The following is a 12,627-nucleotide window of genomic DNA, read 5'->3' as shown; positions in this document are numbered from 1 at the left end:
CTTCACAGGTGTGCCCTGTCAGGTTTAATAAGTGGGATTTCAAGCCTTATAAATGGGGTTGGGACCATCAATTGTGTTGTGCAGGAGGTGGATACAGTACACAGCTGATAGTCCTACTGAATAGACTGTTAGAATTTGTATTATGGCAAGAAAAAAGCAGCTAAGTAAAGAAAAACGAGTGGCCATCATTACTTTAAGAAATGAAGGTCAGTCAGTCCGAACAATTGGGAAAACTTTGAAAGTGTCCCCAAGTGCAGTCGCAAAAACCATCAAGCGCTACAAAGAAACTGGCTCACATGAGGACCGCCCCAGGAAAGGAAGACCAAGAGTCACCTCTGCTGCGGACGATAAGTTCATCCAAGTCACCAGCCTCAGAAATCGCAGGTTAACAGCAGCTCAGGATTTATTCAAAATTGAAGGCATACTGAACCAGCATGGCTACCACAGCATCTTGCAGCGGCATGCTATTCCATGTTTGCGTTTAGTTGGACCATCATTTATTTTTCAACAGGACAATGACCCCAAACACACCTCCAGGCTCTGTAAGGGCTATTTGACCAAGAAGGAGAGTGATGGGGTGCTGCGCCAGATGACCTGGCCTCCACAGTCACCGGACCTGAACCCAATTGAGATGGTTTGGGGTGAGCTGGACCGCAGAGTGAAGGCAAAAGGGCCAACAAGTGCTAAGCATCTCTGGGAACTCCTTCAAGACTGTTGGAAAACCATTTCAGGTGACTACCTCTTGAAGCTCATCAACAGAATACCAAGAGTGTACGGAGCAGTAATCAAAGCAAAAGGTGGCTACTTTGAAGAACCTAGAATATAAGACATATTTTCAGTTGTTTCACACTTTTTTGTTCAGTATATAATTCCACATGTGTTAATTCATAGTTTTGATGCCTTCAGTGTGAAGCTACAATATCCATAGTCATGAAAATAAAGAAAACTCTTTGAATGAGGTGTGTCCAAACCTTTGGTCTGTACTGTATGTGTAAAAAGATTTAACAATTCATGCATTTATTGGAATGTAGCACTTCTGGCTCTCTGCGCTATTTAAAATTATCCAAATGCCCCATCTGCTCTGCTCCTAAATGCAGTTTATGTGCTTTTGTGAATGAGGAAAGTGAGAGTGATATTGCTAAACAAGCAGAGGGTGTGAGTCAGTGATTCTTGGAGCTTAATGCAAACACAACAAGGTTAGCTGTTAAACTGACAGTTTAAAACATGTTCATGTAAATTTGTTTGTCTGTGAATGATGTCTTTGTGGGTGTTTGTTGTGACCTAAAGACCTTCCAGGTTGAGTGCAGGTGTGCAGCCTGACCGACTATAAGATAACTCACTTCTGTAGGATGTATGTTTGGAAGCATATGTATGTGCATCTATGCAACCACTGCCAGACACATTCTGGATGTTTCCCGTTGGTTTTTGTGCTCAGCTGCCACATTTGTCTCACATAACTCAGATAACAGATCAAAAAATTAATGGCCAATTTCATAAGTATATATAAACCAGGGGTGTCCAAAGTGTGGCCCTTTTAAAGGATGATTTCATGCGGCCCACGATCACAATTCAAGAAAGGCACAAATTTGGCCCACCAACACGAGCAGGTGATGCAGATGGAAAGTTTTTAAAGTTTTCTTAGACTTTCATAAAAGATACAGTAACGTTAAACTCTTCTTAAAGTAGAAAATGTTATTACAACACCAAGTATATTTGTTTTATGATCTAGGTCTTTTACTATCATTTTAATTTCACAGTATACAACAACACAAACATCAGGTCACTACACTTAAAAGCAGACTTAGGCGCAGCCATTTATTTAATTTGGCTTATTACAGCAGACATTTTTGAAAAAGAGTGACCTACAGGTCCTCCTCAAAATATTAGCATATTGTGATAAAGTTAATTATTTTCCATAAGGTCATGATGAAAATTTAACATTCATATATTTTAGATTCATTGCACACTAACTGAAATATTTCAGGTCTTTTATTGTCTGAATACGGATGATTTTGGCATACAGCTCATGAAAACCCAAAATTCCTATCTCACAAAATTAGCATATTTCATCCGACCAATAAAAGAAAAGTGTTTTTAATACAAAAAACGTCAACCTTCAAATAATCATGTACAGTTATGCACTCAATACTTGGTCGGGAATCCTTTGGCAGAAATGACTGCTTCAATGCGGCGTGGCATGGAGGCAATCAGCCTGTGGCACTGCTGAGGTCTTATGGAGGCCCAGGATGCTTCGATAGCGGCCTTTAGCTCATCCAGAGTGTTGGGTCTTGAGTCTCTCAACGTTCTCTTCACAATATCCCACAGATTCTCTATGGGGTTCAGGTCAGGAGAGTTGGCAGGCCAATTGAGCACAGTGATACCATGGTCAGTAAACCATTTACCAGTGGTTTTGGCACTGTGAGCAGGTGCCAGGTCGTGCTGAAAAATGTAATCTTCATCTCCATAAAGCTTTTCAGCAGATGGAAGCATGAAGTGCTCCAAAATCTCCTGATAGCTAGCTGCATTGACCCTGCCCTTGATAAAACACAGTGGACCAACACCAGCAGCTGACACGGCAGCCCGGACCATCACTGACTGTGGGTACTTGACACTGGACTTCTGGCATTTTGGCATTTCCTTCTCCCCAGTCTTCCTCCAGACTCTGGCACCTTGATTTCCGAATGACATGCAGAATTTGCTTTCATCCGAAAAAAGTACTTTGGACCACTGAGCAACAGTCCAGTGCTGCTTCTCTGTAGCCCAGGTCAGGCGCTTCTGCCGCTGTTTCTGGTTCAAAAGTGGCTTGACCTGGGGAATGCGGCACCTGTAGCCCATTTCCTGCACACGCCTGTGCACGGTGGCTCTGGATGTTTCTACTCCAGACTCAGTCCACTGCTTCCGCAGGTCCCCCAAGGTCTGGAATCGGCCCTTCTCCACAATCTTCTTCAGGGTCTGGTCACCTCTTCTCGTTGTGCAGCGTTTTCTGCCACACTTTTTCCTTCCCACAGACTTCCCACTGAGGTGCCTTGATACAGCACTCTGGGAACAGCCTATTTGTTCAGAAATTTCTTTCTGTGTCTTACCCTCTTGCTTGAGGGTGTCAATAGTGGCCTTCTGGACAGCAGTCAGGTCGGCAGTCTTACCCATGATTGGGGTTTTGAGTGATGAACCAGGCTGGGAGTTTTAAAGGCCTCAGGAATCTTTTGTAGGTGTTTAGAGTTAACTCGTTGATTCAGATGATGAGGTTCATAGCTCGTTTAGAGACCCTTTTAATGATATGCTAATTTTGTGAGATAGGAATTTTGGGTTTTCATGAGCTGTATGCCAAAATCATCCGTATTAAGACAATAAAAGACCAGAAATATTTCAGTTAGTGTGCAATGAATCTAAAATATATGAATGTAAAATTTTCATCATGACATTATGGAAAATAATGAACTTTATCACAATATGCTAATATTTTGAGAAGGACCTGTATATCTCGTTCTTGTTGCTGACAATAGACTGACAAGTTTTTATAGACCAAGACTATTTTCACGCCCATTTTTCAGGTATACAGTAATTTCCAGAAGACTCTTCTGGAAAAAAATAAACTTATTTGTTTCATTAAAATATTGTCCAGTTTTTATTGAGCAGCTACAGATAGAAAAAACTAAATGTAATTATTTATTCATTATTATTTTAATCAATTCCGGCCCACCACTACTTTCAACCCATTTTGGACCTCAAATGTTTGGACACCACAGATGTAAATGAATAAAGCCTGTACCTGAAAAATATAGCCATATTCAATAAATTAGAATGTGTTCTCTGATGAGGCCTGTTCGTAAGATTTAAAGTACCTTTTGAAGAGTAAATAAGAACCTTTAAGAATGTATTAAATATACCTTTTCATTAAGCCCATATTTCTGAATTAAAAATGTTTTTTCAATGGACTAAATTAACATTCTAATCTTAAATATTAAGTTTTCGTTAGCTGTGTGCAGAAAATAATCATAATTAACAGAAATAAAGGCTTAAAAACATCAGTCTATGTGTAATTACCCTGTATAACGTGTTTCACTTAATGAAGGCAGCTACTAAGATAAATAAACTTTTCAATAATATTCAAATTCATTGAATATGACAGTTTTTTCCTTTATGCAACATAACTTATATATATTTAACTATCAAACAGGCAACCAAATGGTTGCAGAAAATAAAAAGGACAGACACAAAGCTAAAAGAATGTGGTAAATATAAAAGTAAGAAAAAATTATCATTTTGGCAAGAGATGCACCGAATCCAATAAGAGCTGTGAAATCAGAAGGTATGGGAACAGCATTCAAAATTCCTGCTGTTAGCAGTCATTATCAATGTAAAAACTCTGCGTGTGAGAGCAGTCTTTGTTTAACACGGTCTTATTAATATTTTAAAACAAATACACATTTTTTTGGACATGTTTAACTGCAATTAGTGTTTTGTATTTAATTTAGCTCAGTTAGCATGGCTAGCATTACTAAAACAGGAGTCTCCACGTGTGTTCCTACAATCTTACGTAAAACACTGAAGGGTGCTAACATTTCCAAATCCAGAATGTTTCACACCAGCCAGAGGTTGGAGCTCAAAAAGATAAAACAGAGCAGCTTCACTGTACTCTGTTCAGCCTTCAGGCTGCTGAAAGTCTTGGTTTCCCTTTTTCTCTCGCAGCCTGAATGAACCGCAGACATGTCTCAACATGTAGAAAATACATTTTCCTTTCAAACGGCTTCTTACATCTATTTACCTCCTCTGACTACATTTTAAACAACTTACTGATCTCGAAAATGGCTGATGTTGAGTCTTCACTCAGTAACACCATCCACTCTGAAGAGTGTTGTCACCATGGACCTACTAGCACGTTCAGTAACAGGAAAAAATCACAGTAAAACCCTAAAAAAAGAAATTACTTCTCTTGAAGGATATTCAAGCTGTTTAATCTTTATACCAATAAAAACATAGCAAAATGACACAAATGTATTTTAGTTAACATCTATAAAAAATCTCAGAAACGATGATTCTTACTAATACAATAAGAATAACAATCACATTATGAGCTTAAACTTGTATGTTAAAACATTCACGTTAATTTGAATGTTTAGTCAGAAGAGTCAGCTCCTGATACTACACAATAGACTGACACTGATGTTTTTTGCTCAGTGTAATGAGTTTTTCATCTATACTCTGTAAGTCATCTGTACATATTACATCATATTCATACATTTGCTTGCTCTAATATAATCTGACAGCCTTTTGATACATTATGAGACCCACTTTAGACTAAATGCCTCGTTTACACTCTAAAGGGGAAAGTTATGGATTTATTAAATAGATGATGAAGCAGAAGGCCAAATTTAAACATACATTTGGTCTAAATTGAGCCACACTCAGTAATTAGTTAGCAGAAATTCTTCTAAAACGATTTTCAGAGATGTAATTCATCCCCAGTTTCCCTTTTCAACAGATATTCTTCTGACTGTTGATGTATTTAATCATTTTCCACTCCAGCATGGCTTCCTTCCTCCTCCCTGCTTGCCTCACCCCTCCTCCCTCCCAACTCCTCCCCTCTCACGCTGTGCCTGGCTGCTCATGTTTGACCTTTGCCCTCGCTTGCAGGTGGGCGGAGCAGGTGTCCAGAGTTGGCCAATAACAATCAGGGCGTCGCCCACTGTGACACGCCCTCTTTGGGGTTGGATAATGAACAGGCTCCCAACAGCCGATTCGCTGGTGAGTGGCAACCTGTCGAACATGGACCAATGAGAGCTTGAGGATAGAGGAAAGGAAAAGTGAGAGTTGCATGACTCAGCAGCTACAGTCAAAAGTCAGTCAGTTATTTTCGACCGCTTATTCCATAGTGGGTTACAAGGAAGCTGGTGCCTATCTCCAGCAGTCTATGGGCGAGAGGCGGGGTACACCCTGGATAGGTTGCCAGTCCATCACACACAGTCAAAAGTGTAAACTTAAGAAAAGGAGTTATCAGTGAATATTAAGATGTTTTTTGTAGGCTTTATAGTAAAGCTTGAAGATTTGGGGCCTTCCTTATTTTCTTCATCTCTGTCCTTTGGTGTTGTGGTACTCCAGTGCTTCATTTTTCCAGTACTGAATAGCTGTGCACTGTTTCTTTCCTCTTCCTTTGAGCTGAAACCCTGTATGTATGTGAGTGAGTGCATCTGTAGGATGTTTGATGAGTGATTTCCGCATGCGGTCATTTAAAAAACATATGTGTTTGTGTGTGTGTGTGTGTGTGTGTGTGTGTGAGAGAGAGACTCTGAAACTGGTATTTCTCAAAGATTGAAGTTCATGTTCGGTGTCTGCCAGCTCTGAGCCGCTTTGCAAAACATCTGCACATGCCATTCTCATCCATCATTCTGACCCCTCCATTTTTACCCTTAAATGCTCCTTGCTGGTTCATTGTAAGAAGAGCTGAGGGATCTTGGTTGGAGTCTGGATCAATTTACAAGTGCATCTGAAAAATTTGAATGTCATTGAAATGTGATTCAGTCTCAAAGAGGTCTGTTAATTTAAATGATTATGGCTCACAGCTAACACAGTAACACAAGATAAATAAAAAAATAAACAGAAATGTTGGATTACTGATAATTGCTTTCATGTACTGTACAGCATATTCACTAAGTACTTGGTTCGGGCTCCTTTTGCATAAATTACTGCAGCAGTGTGGTGTAACGTGAAGGCGATCATTGTTAACTGGCCAATCAAGCACAGTGATACCATGGTCGCTATACCAGGCAATGGTGTCTTTTTGTAATTTGGGTTAGGAGTTTTAAACCACCATCATTGTCAGCAGAGAAAAGTGCTCGTAATTGTTGGACTTCAGAAAAAAAAAAGTGGACCAACACTAACAGATGGCACCCTAATCATCCAGAGTGAAGTGGAAACTTCACTCAGGACTTCAAGCTGTTTTTGTGTCTGTCCACTCTTACTTAAGACTCCGGGAGCTTGATTTTCAAATGAAATGCAAAAACTACATTAATCTGAAAGTTTTGTCAATCCAGACACTACTGACATTGTCTTTGGTACATAAGTGGCCTAATACAAGTAATGCAACAGTTGTAGCTTGATTTCTAGATGCCTATGGGTTTGGTGGCTCTTGATGCTCCGACTCTACCTTGTAAATCTCCACCAAACTCTTGTATAGGCTTTGCTTTACAGTCCCCTGAAAGCTGTTCTTATCTCTGTTATAATATAATATAATATAATATAATATACATTTCTGTAGCCTCTGTTTAGCCCCATATGGACCAGATATGTTTTTACTTTAAAATACAAATTCTGATCTGCGCTGTACAAGTTCAGACTTCCCTAAAACCTTCAGCTCTGCATATTTCTCGCTTTTTAACCCTTTCTCTCCCTACCCCTGATTTCCCTCATTCCTATGACGATGTTTTATACTGAACGTTGTGACATGTTTCCTACTCGTGTGTTGTAAAAGTTCTGTTATTTCTCTGTTTCTCTCCTTTTCGATCCTGCCATCATTATTCTCATCATCTTCTGTTCTTTCCTGAACATTTTTTCCTGTCCTGCCTTTTTTCCCATTTCTCTATCTCTTCTTCGTCATTTCTGTTTCCTCTTTGGCTCTCTTTCGGATGGACAGATGAGGAGTCGTGCCCAGTGCACATTGAGGACTAGGTATGGTGTTAAGGTTAGATGAAGGATTAAACATCAGGATGATTAGCTGCAGCTGGCTTCATATTATCTATTTATGCATGGAAATAAAATTGCATACACACTGCCTTTGAATAGTATTCACACCCCTTGAACCTTTTCACATTTTAACCCCACAGTGAAAGATTGATTGTGGCACCATCATGCTGTAGGAATGCTTGTCTTTTGTGGGAACAAAAAGACTCATCAGAGTTGATTGGAATGTGGATGGAGCTAAATACTGGGCAATACTGGAAGAAACCTGTTGGAGGCTGTGAAAGACTTGAGACTGAGACAGAGGTTTACCTCTGTCCAGCAGGACAACAACCTAAACATACAGCCATTAATTACATTCTAGACTGAAATCCAGCAGAGAATCGTTGGTTTCCTTCATCTAATGCAACTGCAGAAAAAGGGGGTTCTACAAAGTACTGACTCATGGGGCTGAATATAAATGCAAGGCACACTTTTCAGATTTGTATTTGTAAAAGGCTTTGAAAAATTTGCATTCTTTTCTGTCCACCTTAGTTGTGCAATACTTTGTTTTGGTCTACAAAATAAAATCCCCAATAAATATGTTGAGATTTTAATGCAACAAATTTTGAAAAAATTCAAATGGCATGAATCATTTTTGCAAGGCACATTATCCTCTAATTTTAGCCTCCTATTATCTTTGAGCTGATGTTTTTATTTTTTTAGTATAATATTTTCTATAACTCAGTCATCAAACATGAGATCTTTTTTCATTTTCATGTTTTTAAAAGCAAAACATTTCTGTTCTAGTGTTACTGTGTAAGGAAAAAAACATGGGGACAGAAAAACAAGGATTTAATCAAACGACTGCATTTGCGTGGGTCTAAACGTGAAAAAAATGATGCGCATTTTGTGGAAAATCAAGTCCCGTCGCATCTTTGATGTACCTCCTTAATGTATTAGGATGAAGGGTGTAGACTTCAGTTTTCTGCTGATGCAAACATTATGTACTAGTTGGATAGCATGTTGTGAGTTTATTGCTACCATTGAGTCACAACTGTGCCATTTAAGTAGAGCTTGCATTGTTTTTGTAGCATTTGGGCATTTGACTGTACAGACGGCTTTCTCAAAACTGCACATCTTCTAAAGCCATTGTAATGCAAGACTTATATGTAATAGTGCAGAAGGGGACTCATGTTGGGTAATAAGTTAAATAACAATGAAGACTATCCCAGCATAAATTATACAGAATCCTCAAATCTTTTCTCTTTTGAAAAGCACAGACTTTGGAGAAATCAACATACTTTGAAATTACAATAAATTTTCAGGAACAAAAAAATCATCAGGCTGTTCTGTCAGACAGTTTGATTTTTTCGTGTATAAGGTTTGAGAAATTCAGTCCATTATCACTATGTAATGTAATGGAAAAAAAAAACATGGAATAATCGTTTTCCTTCTCTCTTTGTCAGACTTTATGTATCTAGGGGGCTACAGGCCAGGTCTTGATCCCCTCCCCCACCACATCTCCACCAGCAACATTAACCTGGAGGAGCAGGGGGTGGAGAACAGGGACGGCCAGAGTTCGAAACATCCCCTCCATGGGCCACTCTTCGTGTAACAGTCAAACCGATTCAAATCGCCCCAGAGAGTCAGCTTATTCCCACCCTCACCCTGCCCACAGCGCTGTGACTGCGGGTATTTGTCTTTGCTGAGCAGGGAAACATTTCCCCATCCGTCTAAAGATTTCTGTGACCATCTTTCGCCGCTGGAACCCGGCTGGAGTGGAAAGAGGAAGGAAGAGGAATCACCTTTTACATTGTTGGTGCACTTTTATTACATGTTTTCCTTGTTTTATTGTCTTTAACTATTTCTAGGAATGATTATCCTTCTGCTGTTTTATTATTTATTACCTGTAGGTTCTATGAGAGCTCTGCATTGTGCTAGTATCTTTAGAAACATACATCCTGCTCTTCTTCTCTACCTTTTTCCTCCTTCCTACTGATCTTCCAGCTAAACAGTCAGGGGCTACTGTGATCGGCAATCGGATTTATTACTACTAACTTCTTCCTGTGTCAGAAACTGTGTTTTGAATGAGTGGTAGGACACTTTGACGCTAAACATCAGCTCTCACCGGACGACCTTATCGAAGAAAAACAGCACTAGCCCCTTACTTCGGATCAGGGAGCTTAAATCTCGACCTTCGCATGCAGCTTTTCACCTTTTCCTTCCATTCCTGCCACGCTTTTGAAGCTACTGAATGTAAATTCAGAAGCAGGCGAATTTTTTAGATGGATGAGCCCAGAACTGGTGGCCATAATGACCTCTAAAAAAAAAAAGAAACAATGTAGGACAATTAAGGTGGAGTTTAAAGAAAGGGAATCTTCATTAACTGGAATCAAACCCAAATTGTGACACACACAACTTTCCATCTCCATTTGCTCCTTCTGTAGCTCCATTTTAGCATGTCAGTATTAATGCGGTACAACTGCAAGTACGACCAAGCAATAACAAAGCCCTGCACCTCCATCTTTTCACCTCCTGCACTAGTTCTAAGACTGAACTGTGTTTGCACTGCCCTATTACACTTCAAACCTTTCAGTATATTTTAATTGTCTTCTCATACCTTGATGTTGCCATTATGAAGGGAATCACGGTGAGGAAAATCTTCCACGGGGCATTTAAAAATGATGTTGGAAGGATTTTCTCTACCCTCAGCCCCCCACCTCACTGATCTTCCCGATCCGCCTGCCTTCTATCGTTTGAGATCCTTTCAGTTGTTTTTGGTTTTGTAAAACGTTTGATGTATATCTCATCTGTTGTTGATGCAAATCGTTTGTGTTTCAATTTGTTGCAGAACACTGTGCTGTCTCTTAGTATGTGGATGAAAATATGTGAAAATTTGGTGAAAGGTTTACATAATCGTGCAAACACAATGGATAACCCCAGAGGAACAATATCTGCAATCAGTGCACTCTTAGCTGACTACTAGACGACACACGTTCCGGTGCATGAGGTGATGATAGAAGTAAGCATGTTAGTCTATGTCAGCCTGCACCCTCCTGTAGACTTGATAATGGACCACTGCACAAATCCGAAGGGGTACCATGTCTTTCTGTAGTGTTACATTTCGATTGGCCTGCTCAGGTCAAGACTTATGCACTATTATAACCAAGCTGCAAACAGTCATGTGATCAGTCTGAATGTGCAGACAGAGCTGCTTTCTGGCACCAGTCTCAGTATGATATCAAATGAAATCCACAAAACCCCACTTTTCTAGAGTGAAAATGAAAATTTGACTTAAACAGACAATAAAGATTTTGCAACTAAACAACCTGAGTAATTTCCTGTTTCTATTTTTTACTGCTTGCTTTTGACAGGCTTTTTGAAATGTCTGTCACTGCTACTGTGTTTATTTCTGTTGAAGACCAATACATTTATTTTAAAGATATTTTATTATGGCCCACACAATGACTGTTGAGTTAAACTGTTGTCCAGCAGACCATCATTCATAGTCTTCAAAAAATGGATAAGCCACAAAAAATCTATCGTAGACACTGCATGTTAATGGAAAATTGAGTGGCAGGAAAAGCTGGTGCAAAATATGGACCAACAACCACAGCCTTTAGAGAGGATAGTGAAGTCAAGCCTATTTAAGAGTTTGGGAAAGATTAACAAGGCATGCTTTAATGGTAACCACAAACAGACATATCCAGGAAAATTCACAGTTGTCATATGAGTTATTTCTCAAACGGGTTTTAATCTTTAATCTATAGACCATCAGCCATCAGATCAGTTAGTATATTGATTGTATCATCCCCCATCATTTGCAATCTGGCCTTTGCCATTCTATGTGCATGTTTAATATTCTCATTTTCCCTTTGTTGAGACACATTGTATAATGTGAACATACTCTCAGAAAAGGTTGTGGTCATTCACATTCTCATGTTTAAGTTGTGAATAAATAAAAAAGGTAAAATTATGGTGAAGAATTTGCTCTTTAAAACTGTTTTTACTTGCAGCCTCCCTTAGCTTTCCAGTTTAATAAAATCCAAATTTTATTTTAAACATGTCAGCGCACAAAATCTTCCTAAAAGTTATTTAAAGACAGAATCTCTGCTGCCCTTCAGGCTAACTTGTCTCTACAGGAAGAAAAATTCAAAGTGACAGAAAACATTAAAGTGCGACTTAATTTCTCTGTCTCCGCTTTGGCCTATCTGGAAAACCACAGCTCTTATTCACTACCTGCAGTAGCTGCCCACACATTAACGAAAGACACCAGGTGCAGACATGGCATAAGTCACTAAAAACAATCTCTGATACAGAAAGGTTATGTCAATGTCACTGTCTACAGGATCAGAGGGAAGACTCTTCTGTGACAACCTCTACAAGGACAGTAAGCCACAACTGCTCATTGCTAAGGAATCTGATTGTTCACAGACTGCTGTTTCCAAGCATATTAATGGAAAGTAATGCAAAAGGAAAAACTGTGGTAGAAAACAAAACACTGTGAAGCAAAGCACATTGAAAAGTTTGGGGGAGACTGACATATAATATTCCGATTTTCTGACAGAATTAACTTTTCATCGCTGAAATGAATGCTGTGTAATGAATGTATATAGTATATGAGTTTTGACATTGATTCTAATTAATGACACAAAAATATGTTTTTATATTTCAATTTATTGAGATGCTCCTGTATAATACTTCCCTTACAGATAATTTTTTAGTGTGCTGGGAGAGGTTATTAATCAATCCATGCTACTGCGGGAGATATGGTGTGTTGAAACAAATCGGGTTATTAATGCTGCAAGGCTGACAATGACATAAGTGGGTTTAATTGGGGACAATGTTTATAATCTTGTTAATATATTTTCTCAGTGATCAATTTCTAATCAAATTTCACCTTCTGTTTTACTGTTGGCTGCTGTCCATGCATTATGTTATCTGTCCCGTAACCTTGCACTCACATGCAGA

The 12,627-nt window shown here is 39.1% G+C and overlaps 1 protein-coding gene across 9 annotated transcripts in view; it reads left to right on the top strand.

Annotated features, from left to right (window-relative positions):
- Window positions 1–10,981, top strand: part of rnf157 (ring finger protein 157) — a 33,300-nt gene extending 22,319 nt beyond the window's left edge. For 4 of the 9 annotated variants that reach the window (XM_047376297.1, XM_047376295.1, XM_047376299.1 and 1 more), the window contains 2 exons: window positions 5,635–5,745; window positions 9,123–10,981. In XM_047376297.1, the coding sequence (XP_047232253.1) occupies window positions 5,635–5,745; window positions 9,123–9,271 (260 nt within the window). In that variant the 3' untranslated portion in view covers window positions 9,272–10,981. Of the gene's footprint in view, window positions 1–5,634; window positions 5,746–7,620; window positions 7,666–9,122 lie in introns of those variants that run through there. The other 5 variants (XM_047376300.1, XM_047376302.1, XM_047376303.1 and 2 more) reach the window with 5 other exon arrangements.
- Window positions 10,982–12,627: the final 1,646 nt, after the last annotated feature.

The sequence above is a fragment of the Girardinichthys multiradiatus genome, chromosome 10 (assembly GCF_021462225.1).
Source record: "Girardinichthys multiradiatus isolate DD_20200921_A chromosome 10, DD_fGirMul_XY1, whole genome shotgun sequence".
Taxonomy (NCBI): Eukaryota; Metazoa; Chordata; class Actinopteri; order Cyprinodontiformes; family Goodeidae; genus Girardinichthys; species Girardinichthys multiradiatus.
This window is presented reverse-complemented; position numbering and strand designations above follow the sequence as displayed.